Source organism: Rhinopithecus bieti, unplaced genomic scaffold (assembly GCF_001698545.2).
Source record: "Rhinopithecus bieti isolate Rb0 unplaced genomic scaffold, ASM169854v2 scaffold_38691, whole genome shotgun sequence".
NCBI classification, from domain to species: domain Eukaryota; kingdom Metazoa; phylum Chordata; class Mammalia; order Primates; family Cercopithecidae; genus Rhinopithecus; species Rhinopithecus bieti.
This window is the reverse complement of record NW_016816690.1, coordinates 34,978-55,382: the sequence shown is the minus strand read 5'-3', so window position 1 is coordinate 55,382 and position 20,405 is coordinate 34,978. Positions and strand designations below refer to the sequence as shown.

The 20,405-nt window shown below is 43.0% G+C and overlaps 1 protein-coding gene and 1 pseudogene across 6 annotated transcripts in view; both read left to right on the top strand.

The window, feature by feature from the left end:
• Window positions 1–6,697, top strand: part of GOSR1 (golgi SNAP receptor complex member 1) — a 52,381-nt gene extending 45,684 nt beyond the window's left edge. For 4 of the 6 annotated variants that reach the window (XM_017855137.1, XM_017855138.1, XM_017855140.1 and 1 more), the window contains 2 exons: window positions 110–192; window positions 2,428–6,697. In XM_017855137.1, the coding sequence (XP_017710626.1) occupies window positions 110–192; window positions 2,428–2,552 (208 nt within the window). In that variant the 3' untranslated portion in view covers window positions 2,553–6,697. Of the gene's footprint in view, window positions 1–109; window positions 193–2,416 lie in introns of all 6 variants that reach the window. The other 2 variants (XM_017855136.1, XM_017855139.1) reach the window with 2 other exon arrangements.
• Window positions 6,698–6,758: 61 nt separating this feature from the next.
• LOC108517265 (arachidonate 12-lipoxygenase, 12S-type-like) overlaps window positions 6,759–20,405 on the top strand; it is a 20,716-nt pseudogene continuing 7,069 nt past the window's right edge.

Here is a 20,405-nt window from a genome sequence, read left to right as displayed (position 1 = left end):
TTTCTAAGATGATGTTGTTCACTGTAGTTTTCTTTCACTTTTAAGGGCATGATGGTTCCAGGCAGGATAATCTTAAATGGTCATTTGTCATCTCTTTTTCCCCTTGCAGCATTGCTATGGCAACAAAAGAAAATATGACTTCACAGAGAGGAATGTTGAAGTCAATTCACAGCAAAATGAACACTTTGGCCAGTATCCTTTTTGAATGTTCGCAGTTTCTGTTTTGAGGGTAGAGGGGACAAGTGTCTGTGTGTGCTTTTTATGGGGGCAGGTCGCCATCACTCAGTAGCAGTAGAGCCCATCAGTAATGGCATGATATGAATATACTGTGCATTCCTACTTTGTGAAAGTTTATGCTCTTTAGTACTGTTCCTAAAAGACTGCACCTCAGAAGTTTCTTACTACTAGATGTAGAAGAAAAAAATAAATGTGAATTTAAAAATTATTCACCGAATTCTTTCACATTTTAGAAATCTTTTAAATTCATGTTAGAACTCCACACTATACATTATTCTTACCTAAATATGATAAATTATATGCCTTTTCTTTGTTATTTTTCCCATTTAGAGATAAGTCAGTGGCAGATGCTTGGAACGGGAAAGGAAGGAGACAGCCACCCTTGCAGAGGGAGCTGTAGCTATTGATAGAGTTTGTACAGGCTAAGTTCTGGGATCCATTCTCCACTTGTTTGTTGTAACTTCTACTTTAAAATGTTTCAGTTTTCCATTTTAAATTAGGATTATTACTACTTCCCAGAAACCCACTAGGGAACCAGAAAAGCCTGGCACTCTGAGTCATTTGAGTCAGCGAACCTCTGAAAAGACAAGCCTTCTAGGCAAAAAACCTTTCCTTCCCAACTGCCAGAGGGGAAGGTACCTAGAATTTTCAAAAGCTGAGTATCTTGTAGTCCTAGATAATTTAAGGTCACTTTTGGTTTGATATGCCTTTGCCTAAGGAAAAGACTATCCTGATGTGTGCCATTATTCTCCAGTCTGCTGTGAATTTTGTTCTTCCTTTGTCACCCTAAGTATAAAACCACATGCCCCAAATCACATTTTAGATAGGGCTATAAAATTTACAGAGTGCTGTTATAGACATTATCTCATTCTACTAAACTATGAACTCGATTGCCAGCCAGAGCAAAAGCTAATTAGTGAATATAAGAGTTTGTATTTAGTGAAACTTTTGAAACTTTGGAATAGAAGTGTGAGTCAGATAGCTGGTGATTTAAAACACTAAAGCCTTTCTAAATTGTTCATTAGAATTTACCACCACTCTTCTTTGTGACCTCTGCTACTCTGTACTCATCTCTCCCATAAGTTCTTTCTCTCTCTCTCTCTCTTTTTTTTTTTTTTTTTTGAGACGGAGTCTCACCCTGTTACCCATCCAGGCTGAGTACAGTGGCACGATCTCAGCTCACTGCGACCTCCAACCTCCCAGGTTCATGCAGTCCTCCTGCCTCAGCCTTCCGAGTAGCTGGGACTACAGACGTGTGCCACCACGCCTGGCTAATTTTTGTATATTTTGTAGAGACGGGGTTTCACCATGTTGCCCAGGCGAGTCTCAAACTCCTAGGCTCAAGCAATCGTTCAGCCTCGGCCTCTGAAAGTGCTGGGATTATAGGTGTGAGCCACCTTGCCCGGCCCAACACTAAGTTCTCTTAAGACAAAGTAGTATACCGGAACCTAGCATAGCACCTCATACAAATTAGTCACACAGGAATTTCACAGTTATTCCAAAATAATGTGTGTTCAAAAAAAAAAATCAAACAAAATGGGTGTGGGTTAGTCAGGGCTAAAGTTTAGTTCACTTTCCTCCTGTATCTGCCTTCTGCTGCGAAGTAACTTTGAAAATGTTAATAATTCACCAGTGTCTGATTATATAGACCCTAGGGTTAGTTCCCACGAATTCCCTGAATCCAAGGCGGGAAAGGATCAGGTATCTTCAAACTCTCAGGCAGAACTAACTCCCCAGTCTCCTAAGAGAAGAAGAAAAAAGAGATAGAGAATGAAAATGAGGAAAGGGAGGGAAATGGACGGTGGTGGCAATGGGAGCTGGCTCTGCCTGTGCCTCCCTGCCAGAGTTCCTCCATTCCTGGCCACGCTGGCTTTCCACCCTGTCCTGCAGCCTGGCAGTAAGCCCTCAGTGCTTGGGAACTGTTATCATCCTTTTCTTCTCCGTCCCTATTATTATTCTTATTTATGTTACACACAAGACTGGGAGATATGTATTGATTAGGGGCCTTGAGCCGCAGCACATTCCCAGTTTGGGCAAGTGCATCTGCTAAAGATTCCCTTGGTATGAGTTTCTTCCCCTATGCCTTTCATCACTGTTTCTAGACACCGCTGATCTCTATTTTTGTGATTCCTGCGACTTTTCGCCGGAGAGGCTTCTTCAAAATATGACCTTAATAAAGATTTCCCAAAGATCGTTTTCCTGCTGTAAACAGCCTGATCCAGAGGATCAACCTGAGGAAGCGGCGGGACTCGCTCATCCTAGGGGGTGTTATTGGGATCTGTACCATCCTGTTGCTGCTCTATGCGTTCCATTGATGGGACATCTGCAGGGACTCTTGACAACCGCCACTTTCACGCCCTGGTCTGGAATAAGGAAACGTCTGAGGGAGAAATTGACTGTCTTGATAATTAGCCTGACCAGCAGGATGAATGCAAGGCTGACAGTGATGGACTCTGTGACATGGTCAGGTTGAGCTGAAGCCACAGTTTTTCTGTGCTGTCTTTTCTAACACATTTTCTGTTTTAATTAAAAAACACCAAAAAGGTTTTCAGTTGCTTTTGTCTCCTAGAAGGCAAGTAAACCAATCAAAAACAGAGTTTTCTGTGTTTCCGTGATAGTGTTGAAGCCTGATGACAAGCCAGGTCTTAAGCTGGGCTCTTTAGAAAACCAGGTTTCTACATCCAAAGACTGCTTTTCTTTTAGCCACCAGATTGGATTGTGAATAAAAGTAATTCTTGTCCTGTTATTTTACACTCATAATGAGAAATCGCAAGTTCTTTCTTGATAATCTGTGCTATAGATTTCTACTCTGTCTCCTCAACTCTGTTGATATTTAAGGAAAATTCTGTTTTTCATAGATTCTTTGAGATGCTGTTGGACCAACTTCAGCACGTTTGAGGTTGTCTGAAATGGAGATCACTGTAAAACTGTCTTTTTTTTTTCTTTTAAATTACAAGTACACTGGGGTTAATTGTATTGCTGGAAAAACATCAAGAATGACAGTCTCGTATTTAAGGCACCAGTCATTGTTTCCATTTTAAAAAAATTCTTCCCTTGGATTAATATTTTCTGCTGAAAAGAAGTGAAATCTCAGTTCCACTAGGATAAAAGAAACGAATCACCAGTGTCTGTCAGTGCCCCCACTGCTCCTCATCATACCAGCATTGACACTGGTAACTGAGGAAGGGGGCTGCTCAGTTTCTAATGTGATCTATTCAAAAACCCACATATAAAAAGGCATTGAGGGCTCACTGTCCAGAGAATTCCATTTGTAAATGCTCCACAATGTATGGGCAAAAGTTTAAGGACTACTGCCTGATGTACCAGGAGTCCCGTGTTCTGTGAAAATCTGTTCATTCCAAATCTGGTAAGCATTTCCAAACATCTAGAGAATGGTTTCACTGTTGAGGGTGCATGTGGCAGAATCTGTCTGTCTCTGCACCTGTCTTCTGTTATCATCCCTGGACAGCGACAGATTTTAAACCAGCCACCAGAATTATTTTTGAGTTGACCATTTCTTAGTTTCTGTAAATTCATGACTTGTCTTACTGATTCCCAGCAAATTCACACTAGATCGGCTCTTCACTGCTCTTCACCATTGGAATTCACTGTGGTATTTATAGTATTGGCTTCAGTCCGAGCCACAGGGAATAAAAGGATATCAGCATGTAGCTCTCAGCTACATCATGGTATATAGATGCTGTTATTCAGGTGAACTTGCTCATGGGTGGACTAACACCTGGTTTGGTACAGAGACTGAGAAGTTTTTCATTCTGGTGTCAAAGTTTTGTTACATTATGGGTGTGAAGGGCATTTGATATATTTTTCTTAACTATGGGGTTTATTTTTCTAAATATGGGTTGATTGTTCATCGATTCAGGGTACCCTTAAAAGAAAAGTTTTCCCATTGTGAACCTTAAAGGATCAGGGAAGTAAGTTCATTGATTAAATTCTCTGTTGGGAGAACAAAACTTTTCTCCCCTGACACTTTATTATCTTTGATTTTTTCAAAGGGCCTTGATTGGTGGTTGTGTCTCGGTTAGAATTTATGGGACTTTGCTATGTAGTTGGCATTTATAAAAGCTGAAGTATCATAAATAAAGTTATTTATTTAATTATACTACCAGTCTTTTTTACTGGTCTGATTCTTTGTTGCATTCATTAAAGCTGATTGTGTGAGAGTGAACTGGGACACAAGCTAGTCTAACTCACTGCAGCCAAGCAAACAAACCAGGTTGATGGCTGATGGGCCTTTCCATTAGGGTTTTGCTTATGTGAAGTAATGGAATTAAGTTGGTTGTTTTCTTTTTAAAAATAAACCGGTTCTTCCAAGGAAGTTAAAGGCTTGGTGTAGATGTTGGTGTCAGATAGGTCTGACTAACCTCCCCATGCAGCAGCCCATAGTGAGATGACCAAGGGCCACATGTAGACAGCTAGGCCAGTGCTTTTTCCTCTTAGGGTTTCTTTGCAGAAAGAAACCTCCAGCAAGGCAAGAGAGGTGTGTGTCCACAGGAAGGGGCTCTGTGTGGATCCCATGAAGGGATTTGAGCTCTTTTAGCTCCATGTCATTTAACTTTTTTGTTTAACCACCTTGGCTTTCTCTCCTTTTTTGCTGTCCTGATCGACCAGTTGCCAGATTCAGAGGCTAACAGTTAGTTACTTGTTAATGCTAGTCTCAGCCAGGAGGTCAGAAGGAATTTTTTACTTCTGGATCCAAATGTTGCCTCTTAGGGGAAGTTATGCCCCCTCAACTATTGTCTTATTATAATGAATCTTTCCTTTTTGATCCTTTTAAGTAACCACTCAAAACTTCATTTCACTGAAAAAATATGAAAAACCATGACAATAGGGCTGGGTGCAGTGACTCACGCATGTAATCTTAGCACTTTGGGAGGCCAAGACAGGCGGATCGTTTGAGGCCAGGAGTTTAAGACCAGCCTGGTCAACGCAGCAAGACTCTGTCTCTACAAAAAAAATTAAAAGATTAGCCTGGCATGATGGGGAGTGCCTGTGTCCTAGCTCACATCTTCTGAGGCTGAGGCCAGAGGATCACTTGAGCCCAGGAGTTCAAGCCTTCAGTGAGCCATGATTGCACCACTTCACTCCAGCCTGGATGACAGAGTGAGACCCTGTTTCAAAAAAAAAAAAAAAGAAAAGAAAAAAGACATGGCAACGAAAAGGCAGGAAATTCCAAAAGACATATTTCTGACATTTTGTTTTAATGTGTACTGGTGACTCTAGTAAAAATGTTTAATGAATTCACCACTCAAGTTCAAACTCAGATCCAAGTGCTTTAGCTCATCTATCCTGGCAATCTATACATTCTTGTCAATTCTTATTAATGATGCTGGAGGACTCCCTGTAATCTGCATTGCTCACCTTTTCTTTCTCTCATTTTAGAAAGGGGCTTTCCTTCTCTATGATTCTCCTGTCTTTTTCTGTACTGCCTGGTACTCAGATCAGGCATGAAAGAAAATGGAGACAGGTGATGAGAGGAGATACCATGAGGGCAAAATCCTTATACCCGGAACCAAATAATACTTCAGCTCTTTCATACTGAGTGTGAATACATCTGAATAGTAAAAGATACTGAGCCTTTTGATGCAGTGGCTCTTGGCCTCTATGGAATTCAGGCACCTTGGGTTTGCATTCCCACTATTAATTTTCTGTTTCAGTGTTAGTGATCTCAACCTGATGAAAATGACTTTAAAGAACTGGACTAGCCTTTTGGTTTCTGATACCTCATTTGATCTTTTGTCAGGTACGATTTTTGGAAATGGATTGAGTTTTCTAACTTGGAAGATTAAAGTTCTTGGGGATAACTGGCCATGTCTAGTGTTACAGTGAATTTTATGGCAAATGTAACTAAAGAACAAATGGATTCTGCTCAGAAAGTTAGAATCACTGTGTTCCACTCTCCTGTTAGGTTAAGGGTTGTTTACCCTGGTCTCCAAAAAGATGCAGAACTTTTCATCACAGTCTTAATAAACTAATCTTGTTTCTTCCTTTATAAACCTGCATACTCTTAAGTTTTGTAGGCAAAAAGAAACTGAGGGAGGAGCAAGTATATTTTGAGGAGTTTAGTGGATAAGAAGCCCAAAGCTGAACCATGCATGGTCTTGAGGGATCTTTCTCATTTTCTGTGTACCTGAGAGCTCACTTTAATATCAAAGTGTTTGCATCCATTCCCACCCTGTTAGCTCTTAAGGAGGAGGAAAATCAATTCCAACCAGACTTTCCTGTGATGGAAGATGTTTCCTCTTGAAAAAATGCCAATACAGATTTTTAAAACCTATTATTTTCCAAATGCACTTTGTAAGTTTTTGCTTTTAAAATAGCTTCTTGGAACCAATTTTATTGTATTTGTACTTAATTTTTGTTCTCATCTAAATGTGCATTTTCTGACTGTATAGAAGAAGCTTTGGTATGTAATTTAATAATAAATTAGAAATCTAAATGATTGCGTTTGTGGTTGTTTATATTGAAATAGTAACCATCAAGGTAGTTTGGGGATAGAGATTATGGTATCTTTGGTGTTGGTAAGTGTTTCTCATGATGTCCTGAAACCCAGGATGAAATAATACAGGTGCTGAAAAGCTGTCACGTGTCATTCAGAAACCATCATATGAACAGTCCACTAGTGTTTTAGCCCTAGAAGTGAAGGGGAATCTCTTAGCAACATGAAACTTCAGGAGGCATGACGGGAATCTAAAATTGTAGAATTGGCTGGGTGCAGTGGCTCACACCTGTAATCCCAGCAGTTTGAGAGGCTGAGGCAGGAGGATTGCTTGAGACCAGGAGTTCAAGACCAGCCTGGGCAACATAGCAAAGACCTTGTCTCTACAAAAACTAAAATTAGCCATTCATGATGGTGTGCACCTATAGTCCCAGCTACTCGGGAGGCTGAGGTGGGAGGATCATGAGCCCAGGAAGTGAAGGCTGCAGTAAGCAATGATTGTGCCACTGTACTCCAGCCTGGGTGACAGAGACCCTGTCTCAAAAATAAATTAATTTTTTAGAAATAGTATACTGCTGGGCTTTAGTACATTAGTTGTGCAACCAGCACCACTGTCTAATTTTAGAACTTTGCAATTAATCCAGCCAGTGTGTCAATTCCTCCTCTATAAAATGGTGATAAGGATGGCTACCATAATTGTACCCTGATTATATTGTCAGGGTTATGTGAGGAAATGCTCATAATCATCTCAGCAAGGCCAGGGGTGCAGGACTGACCTGACATAAGAGATATCCTTGGGTTTGTCCTAATAGTGAGAAACCGGGCCTCTTTAGCCTCTTTCGTTCCCTGTTGCTGATGTGGGAGAGGAGAGAACATTCAAGAGGTGAACAGCAGACATCCTTAACTTTGATAAAGGCAACTAAGAGGGGAAATGTAAGTTAGGTTCTCTGTAGATAGACAGGTGGAACCCAGCAATCAGTTTAACCAGCCTCCAAGCGGCTCTGATGCACAGCAAAGGTGGAGAACCACTACTCTTGAGTGTCATGCTCTACAGGTACACACATTCTATTTAGTCATTCCATTCTAGACTGATTGCTTTTATTTTTAGTTGGGAACTGTTACAAATTGTGCTGCTCTGGACATTCTCAAACATGGGTTTGGGACACACATGTACACTTTTCTGTTGATTATACCTAGGAATAAGATTATTGGATTGTAGGTGATGCACATACTCAGTTTTAAGATACGTTGTCAAGACAGTTTTCCAAAGCAATTGTGCCAATGCCTATGCCTACCAGTGATGTGTGAATATTCCATTTCCTTCACATCCTCAGCAACACTTAATGATGCCAGTCGAAATTTGCATTTCGCTGATGGCTAATGAGGTTGGGCATTTTTACATACTCACTAGCTATTAGGACATCTTTCTTTATGTAATATCCCTTCAGATGTTTGCATATTGATTAATTGGACTGTCTTTTTCCAGTTAATTTTTCCTTTGTTGGATAAATATGTTGCAAATATACCATCCCATTCTGTGACTTGTCATTTACTTTCTTTCCTCTTTTTTTTTTTTTTTGAGACAGAGTCTCACTCTGTCGCCCAGGCTGGAGTACAGTGGTGTGATCTCGGCTCACTGCAACCTCCGCCTCCCGAATTCAAGCAATTTTTCCTGCTTCAGCCTCCCCGGTAGCTGGGATTACAGGCATGTGCCACCTCGCCCAGCTAATTTTTTTTTGTATTTTCAGCAGAGATTGGTTTTCACCACGTTGGCCAGGCTGGTCTTGAACTCCTGACCTCAAATGATCCTCCTGCCTCAGCTTCCCAAAGTGTTGGGATTACAAGCGTGAGCCACTGCACCCAGCCATACTTTCTTTTTTCTTTTTTCTTTTTGAGATGGAGTCTTGCTCTGTCACCCAGGCTGGAGTGCAGTGGCATGATCTCAGCTCACTGCAACCTCCATCTCCTGGGTTCAAGCGATTCTGATGCCTCAGCCTCCCAAGTAGCTGGAATTACAGGTGCGGGCCACCACACCCGGCTGATTTTTGTATTTTTGGTAGAGATGGGATTTCACCATGTTGGTCAGGCTGGTCCCGCCCACCTCGGCTTTCCAAAGTGCTGGGATTACAGGCATGAGCCACCATGCCCGGCCTTGTTCTACTTTCTTAATGGTGGTTTTGATGAAGTTCTTAGTTTTAATATAACTCAATTTATCCATTTTTTTCCTTCGTGGCTAGTGTTTTTATATCTTGTTAAGGAATCTGCCTGCCTCCAATGCCATGAAGATATTCTCCCAAGTTGTTTTTTTTTTTCTAGAAGCTGTATTATTTTGCTTTTCAATTTAGAACTATAAATATTCTGCAACTGATTACTATGTATGATTTGAGGCAGGGGTCAAGATTCATTTTTCTATATGGATATGGAGTTGATCCAGCACCATTTGACAAGGTCATCCTTGCTTCACTGCACTGGAGCACCAGCTTTGTCATGAGTGAAGCAATTGTCTAGGTGGGAGTCTTTTTCTGGATGTTTCATTCTTTTCCATTGGTCTGTTTCTCTACCCTTGAGAAAATACCACTCTATCTTAATTACTGTTATTTTACAATAAGTCCTGATACCAGGTAGTACAGGTCCTGCGGGTTTGTTCTGTTTCCTCAAGGTTGTCTTGGCTATTCTTGGTCTTTTGCATTTTTATATAAATTACAGAATCACTTTGTCAGCTTCCAAGAAAAACTTGCCAGATTTTGATTGGTATTATACTAAATATGTAGATCAATTGGAGGAGAATGAACATCATTACAATATTGACTCTTTCGGTTCATGTCATGATATTTCCCTCCACTTATTTAAGTCCTGTTAATATTTCAGTACTGCTCCACCTGTCTGCCCTCCAGGCTGCTGCTGGCCTCTGGGATGGACGAGCTTTGGGTACACTTGGAGAAAGAACTCCAGATGTCACCTCCTACCCTCCATGGTTCTCTCCTTGACTGTGGCAAGGAGAGGTGGTGAAGGGAAGAGACCAAATAGGAGTCAGAGGAAGGGAGGCTGCAGTAACCCACTGCACCTTGGTACAGGGTCCTGTGCTGGAGATGATTAAGTATGTAAGGAAAAAAACCACAAGGCTGGTTACAGTCATACTGGGTAGCAGACAATGGGATGTAAAGGAGAAAGAAGCTTGGACACTTTGGCAAGAGGAGAGCTTAGTATGCATGGATTGGACAGGACTGGTCCTAAAACTCCATCACAAAAAAGCCGCATGCCCCTGGAGAAGATTCCCCTCATTGGGCCTCTTTCCTCACCGTGAAATGAGAGGACTTGGACCTGATGCTCTGGATGCTTCCTTCAGCTCTGCCACTAGAACACTGGTACTGATGGAGGATGATGGCAAGAAGCTAGATTGAGTGTAAGTGTCTTGCCCTTTGCCCTGTCCCTCCAGGTGTAGTCTTTGAACTCTAACCATCCATGCACTCTTCCTTTCCACAGAACAGGTCCCAGTTTCAGGCTGACTTCATCCTGCTGGATGGAATTCCAGCCAATGTGATCCAAAGAGGGAAGCAGTACCAGGCTGCAGCCCTCGTCATGGTGAAGATGGAGCCTTCTGGGAAGCTGCTACCCATGGTCATCCAGGTGAGGCTGGACCTCCCTGCCAACTCTTTGCTCTGTTCATTTTAACCTCTGCTCCCAGAGACCCAGCCTCCTGGCTTTTGGCTCCCAAAGCTACCCCCACTCGGGTCTACCTCGTGTTCAGTCACCCAGTGATTGATTGCTCTCTTTTCCTGACCTTCCTCACCTGGAACTACCTTCTGAGAGTAATAACGGCATCTCTTGGTTCTCATCCTGAGGCTACTCAACCTCTTTGTGACCTTTGAATCTACTGAATATTCTCTCTTAAACATGTTTTCTCCTTTTGGTTTTTATGATTTTTTTTCACTCCTATTGTTCACACAGTGAGTGGACAGGAATTGTCAGTTCTCGTACATCCAGCTTCTCCTTCTTATTCTACTCTCCTGACTCAGACCCTCATGACATTTCTCCCAAAGCACTGTTAACCTTACTTGGCTTCCTTCTACCATTCTCTCCTGCACTTAACCTATCATTGCATTCACAGGGCACCACAGATAGTGAGAGGCAGGTTGGAGGGGTCTTCATTCTTCCTACTACTTGGAAGGCAATAATCTTACATTAGCCATATGTTTCCCCCAGAACACCAGCATAGCGTCATCCATATGGGGGAGAGGTGAATAAATGCTTAATTCTTCCTCCTTCTGGCTGCAGCCTCCCAGCTTCAGCTCTCTCACCCCAATACTGTTCCTGCCCTCAGATCCTCTGCTTGCCTGGCTCCTGGCCAAATCCTGGATCTGAAACTCAGATTCCAACTGCACAAGCTCCCATACTATTTGCTGAACACTCATCTAGTAGCTGAAGTCATTGCTGTCGTCACCATAATGTGCCTCCCACGTTTGCGCCCTGTCTTCAAGGTACAAGCTCCACCACTCTCCATGTCCCAAAGCAACAACCCAACAGCTGCCTAGTTTTTAAGAAATCTAAGGCACCTGGGACAGCATGTAAACAGAGCTGCTTGAAATTTCACAAACATCCATATGATATTGCAGCAAAGAATCTTCAGGGCAATTTGTAAATGGAGGCAAGAGGAGGAGACAGATAATTGAGCCAGGGCCTTCAGCCTTATGATTGTACTTTTAATGTCTTAATTAATTTAATGTAAACTAATTATAGATTCACAGGCAGTTGTTAGAAATACTAAAGAGATCCCATGTATCCCATTAAGTCAAGTCACTTAGCATTTATCCAGTACATGTTGTAGGGTGGTTCTCTGAAATTCTCTAACAATGGGTCTCGAGTAGAGTAGGAAAACAAAAATAATAAGCAAAAGTGTTGCATCTGCACTGGGAGATTTATCATTTATCATGAAAGACAGGCAATACGTATGAGAAAAAAACAGAAAACAATATCTGTGATATGGTTTGGATGTTTGTCCCTCCAATTCTCTTGTTGAAGTGTAATCCCTAATGTTGGATGTGGGGCCTGGTGGAAGGTGTTTGGATCATGGCTTCATGCTGTCCTCCCAATAATGAGTGAGTTCTCACTCTGAGTTCACACAAGATCTGGTTGTTTTTTAAAAGAGTATGGCGCCTCCCCCTCTCTCTTGCTCCTGCTCTCCTGCTCCCTCTCTCCATGTGACATGCCTGCTCTGCTCCCCCTTCACCCTCCACCATGATTGAAAGTTTCCTGAAGCCTCACTAGAAGCTAAGCAGATGCCAACATGCTTCCTATACAGCCTGCAGAACCGTGAGCCACTTAAACCTCTTTTCTTAGTAAATTATCCAGTCTCAGATAATCCCTCGTAGTGATGCAGAACAGACTAACACAATCTGGAAACAGTTTGAGATGAAGAGAAATAGCTGTAATCACTATAGTATCTATGGAGAATGTTCCACCACTAGTGGGGAGTCTTTAGGTAGAAGACTAAAGGGCAAGGCGAGCAGCCCAGCGGGTTTCTCATACCTGACCAAGGAGAGAGGTAGATAAAGACATTAGCATGGCAGTGACAGGTGGATGGAAGAGAAAAATCAAATACGTGGTGATGGGGGAAGAGTAGCTGCAGCATGCCTGTGTCCAAATGGAATGGAGAACTTCTGTTGGAGATGTAAGCTCCTTATCACCTAGGAGCCTACAGGGGGCATGTTGTACTTCCCTAGAAATACTGACATTTTACAAAACAGTGAGTCTAGTATCTATTGCTAGGCAGAAAGCAGCATAATAAAACTTGGGCTTGCTTAAACATGTTTTCAAAATCTTTATGACATTTTATATATAGAAAAAGGGAGCAAAATGATATAAGCTTATGAACCAGAGCAATTGTCAGAAACAGTAAAGTCAGGAGAGGGAGGCAGTTTGGGAGACAAAGATGAGGTGTTCTGTTTTAGATGAATGGAGTTCGAAGAGTTGGCAAGAGATGCAAGTGAGCACCTGGCAGACAGGACAGCTGGATTGTGTTTCTGCTGCTGGTCACCACCTCCAGCCCCAAATCTGGCTATTACTAGTTGTGGTCCCTCTGGGTCTGAGAGAACATAGATAAGACAGGCAGTAATATGGAATCTTAGATTTGATTGCCTTCATGCTGTCTTTGCCTCACCATCCGATGCCCGGGTTGAATAGGTTAAGGCCAACCTCACACCTCAGAATCCCCCTTCACTAGTTCAGCCCCCTGTACACCCATCTCCCTCACATAACAATTTCCTCCCATGGCAGACAGCTGAGTTGTTGTCAAGACACAGAGGAGGGCTAAGCCTGCAAATATAAAAGTTACCTGTGCAGGCTGTGGACTCAGACTGTTGGAGTCTCAGTCCTCAGTCCTTAACAGGTGTGTGTTTCAGGGTCCTCATCTCTGAATGGAGATAACAGAATTTACATTGTGAGGTTGTTAAGGGATTAAACGACAGGACAGACAGCGTGACTCAGGATCAATTGGAGAGATGTGTGAATTCTTCCTATTACTAAGTAGCAATTTGTTGTTATTGTTTATCCTTGTGTATGTTGTTATTATTTTTTATTTATTTATTTATTTTTACCTTCAGCCAGCTCACTCCATGTTGTTATTATTAGTTGCTTATCCTTGGGTATCTACCCACCTCATCTGGACTTTGGGTTTTCTGTGACATTCACCATCTTTCCATGGAGTTTTCCAGGTTTAAGCCAATGTGAGCTGCTTTGATATCTTTGCCTCAAGAGTATTCTTTGGGCCAGTCCTGTGTGTCTGGCATTAAAGACCTTAGATAGATGCCAACAGCATAAACCCTGCATATGAACCAGTTGAAAATGAAGATAAAATAGTTCTTTTTTTTTGTATTTTTAGAGACAGGGTATTGCTCTGTCACCTAGGCTGGAGTGCAGTGGCACAATCACAGCTCACTGCAGCTTCAATTTCCTGGGCTCAAGGGATCCTCCTGCCTCAGTCTCCTGAGTAGCTTAGTCTATAGGCATACACCACTACACCTGTGTACCTGGCTAATTTTTAACTTTAATTAGGGACAGAGGCTTGCTGTGTTGCCTAGGCTGGTCTCGAACTTCTGGCCTCAAGTGATCCTCCGCCTCGGCCTCCCAAAGTACTGGGATTATAGGTGTGAGCCACCATGTTTGGCCCCAAATAGGTTAGGAATAAAAGAAATGAATGTGAGAATCAGTGACCCCTTTTTTTAAGGGTCAAAGAAAAGCAGGAAAGAGGAAACTTAATAGTATCTAACTGGGGCCAGGGAAGATTTGGTGAGAATAGCTTGGCTTTGCTCCACGAATTCTGACTGAAGGCACCATACTCTACACCACTTCAATATAAACAATAAGAGTGGGATGATCAGAGATTGGAGGAACAGCTTTGAAAATAAGCAGAGGCTAGTTTAAGCTATAAGGGTGTGAATGACAGAGGAGGTATAAAAAAAAATCAAAAGTTAAGGGGCTGATTCTTAAAGGGCACCTGTACTCAAGGTGGAAATAATAGAGGTAATGATGACAGCTGCTATTTGAGGACTTGTGTACCTGAAGCACTGTGCTAAAAATGCTCTCTGTACATCACGGACATAAACATCACCACAGTGCCTGAAATAAGAGACCTGGTTATCACCTCCCACTGACAGATAAGGAGATCAACATTCAGAGACTTTATTACATTGCCAATATCAAAGCTAGAGGTGAGCATGGACTCAAATCCAGGTCAGTCTGACTCCAGAGCACAACGCATAGGGAAGTTGGAGAGCGCGAGCGAGCGGGAGCGTGAGTGTCAGGGCATCTGGAGACCAGCCTGTCAAGGCAGCAGCAGTGAGGAAAGCATCGAGAGGAGAAGACTCCATGCTATGTGGCAGGCCCTACCAGGAAAGAGCCAAGCATGGTCTCCACCAACCACCCCTCCAATCTCCTCCTTGCCAGCTCCTGATCCCCCATATCTACTACATCATGGAAATCAACACCTGGACCTGACCCCAACATATCTCAGAAGGTGGAATATTTGCTAAGATAAGAAGGGAATGGGGCACGAGGCCACCTAATCATCCAACAATCTCTGTCCTGCCAGCTTCAAGATCTCCCAGACCAACCTGTGTGAACGTCCTGAACCTTAAGCCCCTGAGCCCTATCCCTTTTATAGCCACGACTTTAAATATGAAAACCCCATCTGTGAACCCCCTTTATAGTATGTCCTCATTCTCCAGCTGTGCTTCCATCCCTCAAGACCTGTCATCTCTCTTGTCCCAGGCAGTGAGCACAGGTGGAGGGGGCCACGTGCAGTTGTTCCATCGGGCAGTGGCTCAGCTGACCTGCTGCTCCCTCTGTCGTCCTGATGACCTGGCAGCCCATGGCCTGCTGGGACTCCCACGTGCTCTCCATGACCATGATGCTTTAGGCCATGGGAGATTATTGCCCGGTGGGTGAGGGGGAGCTGAGAAGTGGGGCATGGTGGGGAGGAGGGGAGCTCTGGCCTGAGGCCAGCATGGGGCAAAAAGCAAAGTGAAAATGAGAAGGTCCAGACAGGAGGAGCAGAGAACTCAATCACGGGGAGAGACGAGGAAGAGTGAGGACACAGTGGGTGGTTCTGAAAATGAGGAGACTGGGATGGGGCAGAGAGAGGAGGTGAGGGGAGCTGTCGGGGGAGACAGAGGTCTGGGACAAAACAGGATTTTGTGAGGAAGCATGGCAGCAACTGTGGGAATTCCTGGAACTAAGGACCTACATCTCCTTCCGTGAGACACTAATGTGTTTAGAGGGTTGGGGATGTCCTGAAGGCACGTCTTGTGAGGTCTCTCCAGATACACTGAAAGCATTGGGCAGATGTCACAGAAAGAGGAGGACAGGTCAGAAGCCAGGCCTCCTGCTCTCTGAGGCTCAGGCGCCTTCTCCCCTGGGCAGGTGTGTGGAGATCATCCACCTCTTCTACCAAAGGGATGATATGGTGAGGGTGGACCCTGAGCTGCAGACCTGGTATCAGGAGATCATGGAGGTGGGGCTGTGCCAGGCCCAGGACTGAGGTAACATCTGTCTCAGAGACTGGAGCTCCTAGGAGACTCTGCCAGGGACCCTTCCCAGTGCTGCCCTTCTGGGGACAGGACCCCAGCCTCTCATCACACCCCCCTCCCTCCACCCAGGAAAGCATCTGCATCCCATTCCCACCTCCCCAGACTCAGGACAGTTCTAGAGACCTGAGGACTGTCCTCCTTGGAGACCCTGGCCATCAACCCCTACCCCCACCCCACCCCAGTCACAGATGCCCCTGAGCTGCCATATCCTTGGGCCCAACAAGGCTGGAGCCACAGCCATGAGAGGTTCTGCCAGTCCCTGCTGGGGCTCATGTTCTCACTTCACGTTTGCTTTTTACCTAAGGATGCAAAACAGGGAGATTTTCCCTTCCAAAGCCCAGAGTGACCCACTTTGACTTTCCCTCCCTTCGCCTCCTGCCTGCTACTGTCCAGCACACACGAAGGGCCCAGGCCTGCTGCACCCCCACGGCAGTGCAGGGCCAGCTGTATATGCTTTGGCTTCAACCTGAACTCAATGCCCTGACGCTTGGGTCAGTTCCTTTGGGTCAGCCCCTTCCCTAGGATCTAGTTGCTACCTTTTGTCCCTGCCCACTGCATTTTTATTGATGCAGAAGAACTAGTCTTTCTTGGGCCCTTCCCAGGTTCGTTTTCCTCTCTCTTGCACACATGGGCCAGCCAGGATTGTTTCAAGTCATCCTTCAGCTCCTCTCCATCCTTCAGAGCAACACCTTGAGTCCCACCCTTTGCCTCTGTGGAAAAATGCAAACACCCACTGGCCAGGCCCTGGGGATACCCATCAATAAACGAACCTCCTGCCTTAAAGGGGAGTCTTGCCCTGGAGGACCTGGGGCTACACCACCCTACCTATCCCACCCCACCCTTTGGGTCCTTCAAGAACCAAACTTTCCCCAGATTTTATTTTATTATTTTTATTTGTTTTTGAGGTGGAGTCTTGCTCTGTTGCCCAGGCTAGGATGCCATGGCGTGATCTTGGTTCACTGCAACCTCCACCACCCGGGTTCAAGCGATTCTTCTGCCTCAGCCTTCCGAGTAGCTGGGATTACAGGCATCCGCCTGTAATTTTTATATTTTTAGTAGAGATGGGGTTTCACCATCTTGGCCAGGCTGGTCTGGAACTCCTGACCTCGTGATCCACCCGCCTTGGCCTCCCAAGTGCTGGAAGTTACAGGCATGTGCCACTGCGCCCAGCCACTTTCTCGAGTTTTCTAGGTTCTTTCTTTTAGGCAACCCATGCCCCAAAAGAACATTATTTCTCTCCTTGGCTCTCGTCTCCCCATGAAATAGCCACATTAGAGAATGTACAATACATATTTACATATAAGCTTTAATCTGTCATTCCTCATTTCTCTTGTGCCATATTTAATACTCTTTTTACCTCACCATTCTCTCATCACCTGAAGAAAAAGCAATGTGCTAATTTTCTTGAAATTTAACTTTCATTTTAAGTTCAGGGGTATATGTGCAGGTTTGTTATACAGGTAAACTTTTGTCACAGGGGTTTGTTGTACAGATGATTTTGTCACCCAGGTATTAAGCCTAGCGCCCATTAGTTATTTTTCCTGATCCTCTCCCTCCTCCCACCCTCCGCCTTCCTGTAGGCCCCAGTGTCTGTTGTTCCCCTCTGTGTGTCCCTGTGTTCTTGTCATTTAGCTCCCACTTTTAAGTATTTGTTTCTTTTGTTTCTGCATTAGTTTGCTAAGGATTGTGGCCTCCATCTCCATTCATGTTCCTGCAAAGGACATGATCTTGTTCTTTTTTATGGCTGCATAGTAGTCCATGGTGTATCTGTACCACATTTTCTTTATTCAGTCTACCATTGATAGGCATTTAGGATGATTCCATGTCTTTGCTATTGTGAATAGAGCTGCAGTGAACATAGGCATGCATGTGTCTTTGTGATGGAAAGATTTATATTCCTTTGGGTATATACCCAGCAATGGGGTTGCTGGGTCAAATGGTATTTCTTTTGTTAGGTCTTTGAGGAATTGCTGCACTGTCTTCCACAGTGGTTGAACTGATTTACACTCCCACCAACAGTGTATAAGCTTTCTTTTTTTCTCCACAACCTTGCCACCATCTGTTATTTTTTGACATTTTAATAATAGTCATTCTGACTGGTGTGAGATGGTATCTCATTGTAGTTTCGATTTGCATTACTCTAATGATCATTGATGTTGAGCTTTTTTTCATATGATTGTTGGCTGCATGTTTTGTCTTATTTTGAAAAGTGTCTATTCATGTCCTTTGCCCACTTTTTAATGGGGTTGCTTTTTGCTTATAAATTTAAGTTCCTTGTAGATGCTAGGCATTAGATCTTTGTCAGATACGTAGTTTGCAAAAATTTTCTCCCATTCTGTAGGTTGTCTGTTCACTCTATTAATAGTTTCTTTTGCTGTGCAGAGGCTCTTTAGTTTAATTAGATCCTGTTTGTCAATTTTTGCTTTTGTTGCAGTTGCTTTGGTGTCTTCATCATGAAATCTTTGCCCATTCCTATGTCCAGAATGGTATTGCCTTGGTTCTTCCAGGGTTGTTATAGTTTGGGATTTTACATTTAAGTCTTTAATTCGTCTTGAGTAAATTTTTGTATATGGTGTAAGGAAGAGATCAGTTTCAATCTTCTGCCTATGGCTGACAAGTTATCCCAGCATCAGCCAAGTGGTTTTTTCATCCCTGCTATATTCAGTCCAAATTTATTTAACCATGGAACAATTGTTTTTATTTTATAGTAATATTTTACCAAACAAATACTGTCATTTAAAAGGAGCATTTAACAGAGCGTGCATGTCAGACTTATTTGAGGAAATTTGAAAGCAAATACGTATATACGTCTCTCAGCTTCCATTGATGGGGATAGAAGAAGGAAGTAAACGATATCAAAGACACTTAGAAAGTATCTGTGAAACCAGCAATTCCAATGAAATCTAGGTAACAGTAATGGCACAGTCCTGACACATGAATTACAAAATTGCATGGGATTTCAAATGGTAGCACTTAGGTGATGATCCTTTAAATGAAAAATTGCTACCCAATTTTACTATATTTTACTCAGATTTCTTTCCTTTGTGTCTATCATCTAAAATACAAACCAATATAAGCCACTACAATATACATATGATTAATAAGGTAGACCTTCCAGTCTATAACGGCAAGGATCAGTGTTTTGAATAGTAAAGAGCAAAGTGGCTAATATTTCTCACTTATCACTTGAGGGGTCTTGGTTCATGCGGGTTCTACAGGACTTATCTTTCTCTACATTGTTCATTTTCAACTAGGAATGAGTGTCGTTTATTGAGATTTAAAATTTTTCTTTTAAGGACTAGGATGGTCCTCTTTTTGACTAAGTGACCTTGAGCAAGCTATTTAATCTCTGAGTTCTGGTTTCCTTATCTCTAAAATAGATGTAATACATGCCCCCACCACACACACACATTCAGATTTTTGAGACCAAACAAATAATGAACGTGACATTGTGGAAGTGTGGGTAGTACAGTCGGCGTAAGATGATTGCCATCATATGCCCCACTCTACAAAAACTACCTCCCCAGTACACATGTGGAATAGCAGAGCCCAGGCCCTGCCACGTGATGGAAGTCATTAAATTCTCTGAGGCAAATCTCACACGTAAATTGAGTGGAATGGAATAGCTGATTTCCAATTTCCTTACTGTCTTTGACATGAGTCTAGGACCTCTCTATTTCTCTACATTATAATCCAGATACCTAAAACCACTGCCTAAAACCTCCTGGGAATAGGAGGCATGCTTCTATATTCTTTTTTTTGAAAATTTATTATACTTTATGTTATGTTCTAGGGTACATGTGCACAACGTGCAGGTTTGTTACATAGGTATACATGTGCCATGTTGGTGTGCTGCACCCATTAACTCATCATTTACATTAGGTATATCTCCTAATGCTATCCCTCCCCCTCCCTGCACCCACAACAGGCCCTAGTGTGTGATGTTCCACTTCCTGTGTCCAAATGTTCTCATTGTTCAATTCCCATCTATGAGTGAGAACATGCGGTGTTTGGATTTCTGTTCTTGCGATAGTTTGCTGAGAATGATGGTTTCCAGCTGCATCTGTGTCCCTACAAAGGACAGGAGCTCATCCTTTTTTATGGCTGCATAGTATTCCATGGTGTATATGTGCCACATTTTCTTAATCCAGTCTGTCATTGATGGACATTTGGGTTGGTTCCATGTCTTTGCTATTGTGAATAGTGCTTCAATAAACATACGTGTGCATGTGTCTTTACAGCAGCATGATTTATAATCCTTTGGGTATATACCCAGTAATGGGATGGCTGGGACAAATGGTATTTCTAGTTCTAAATCCTTGAGGAATTGCCACACTGTCTTCCACAATAGTTGAACTAGTTCACAGTCACACCAACAGTGTAAAAGTGTTCTATTTCTCCACATCCTCTCCAGCACCTGTTGTTTACTCACTTTTTAATGATTGCCATTCTAACTGGTGTGAGATGGTATCTCATTGTGGTTTTGGTTTGCATTTCTCTGATGGTCAGTGATGATGAGCATTTTTTCATGTGTCTGTTGGCTGCATAAATGTCTTCTTTTGAGAAGTGTCTGTTCATATCCTTTGCCCACTTTTTGATGGGGTTATTTTTTTCTTGTAAATTTGTTT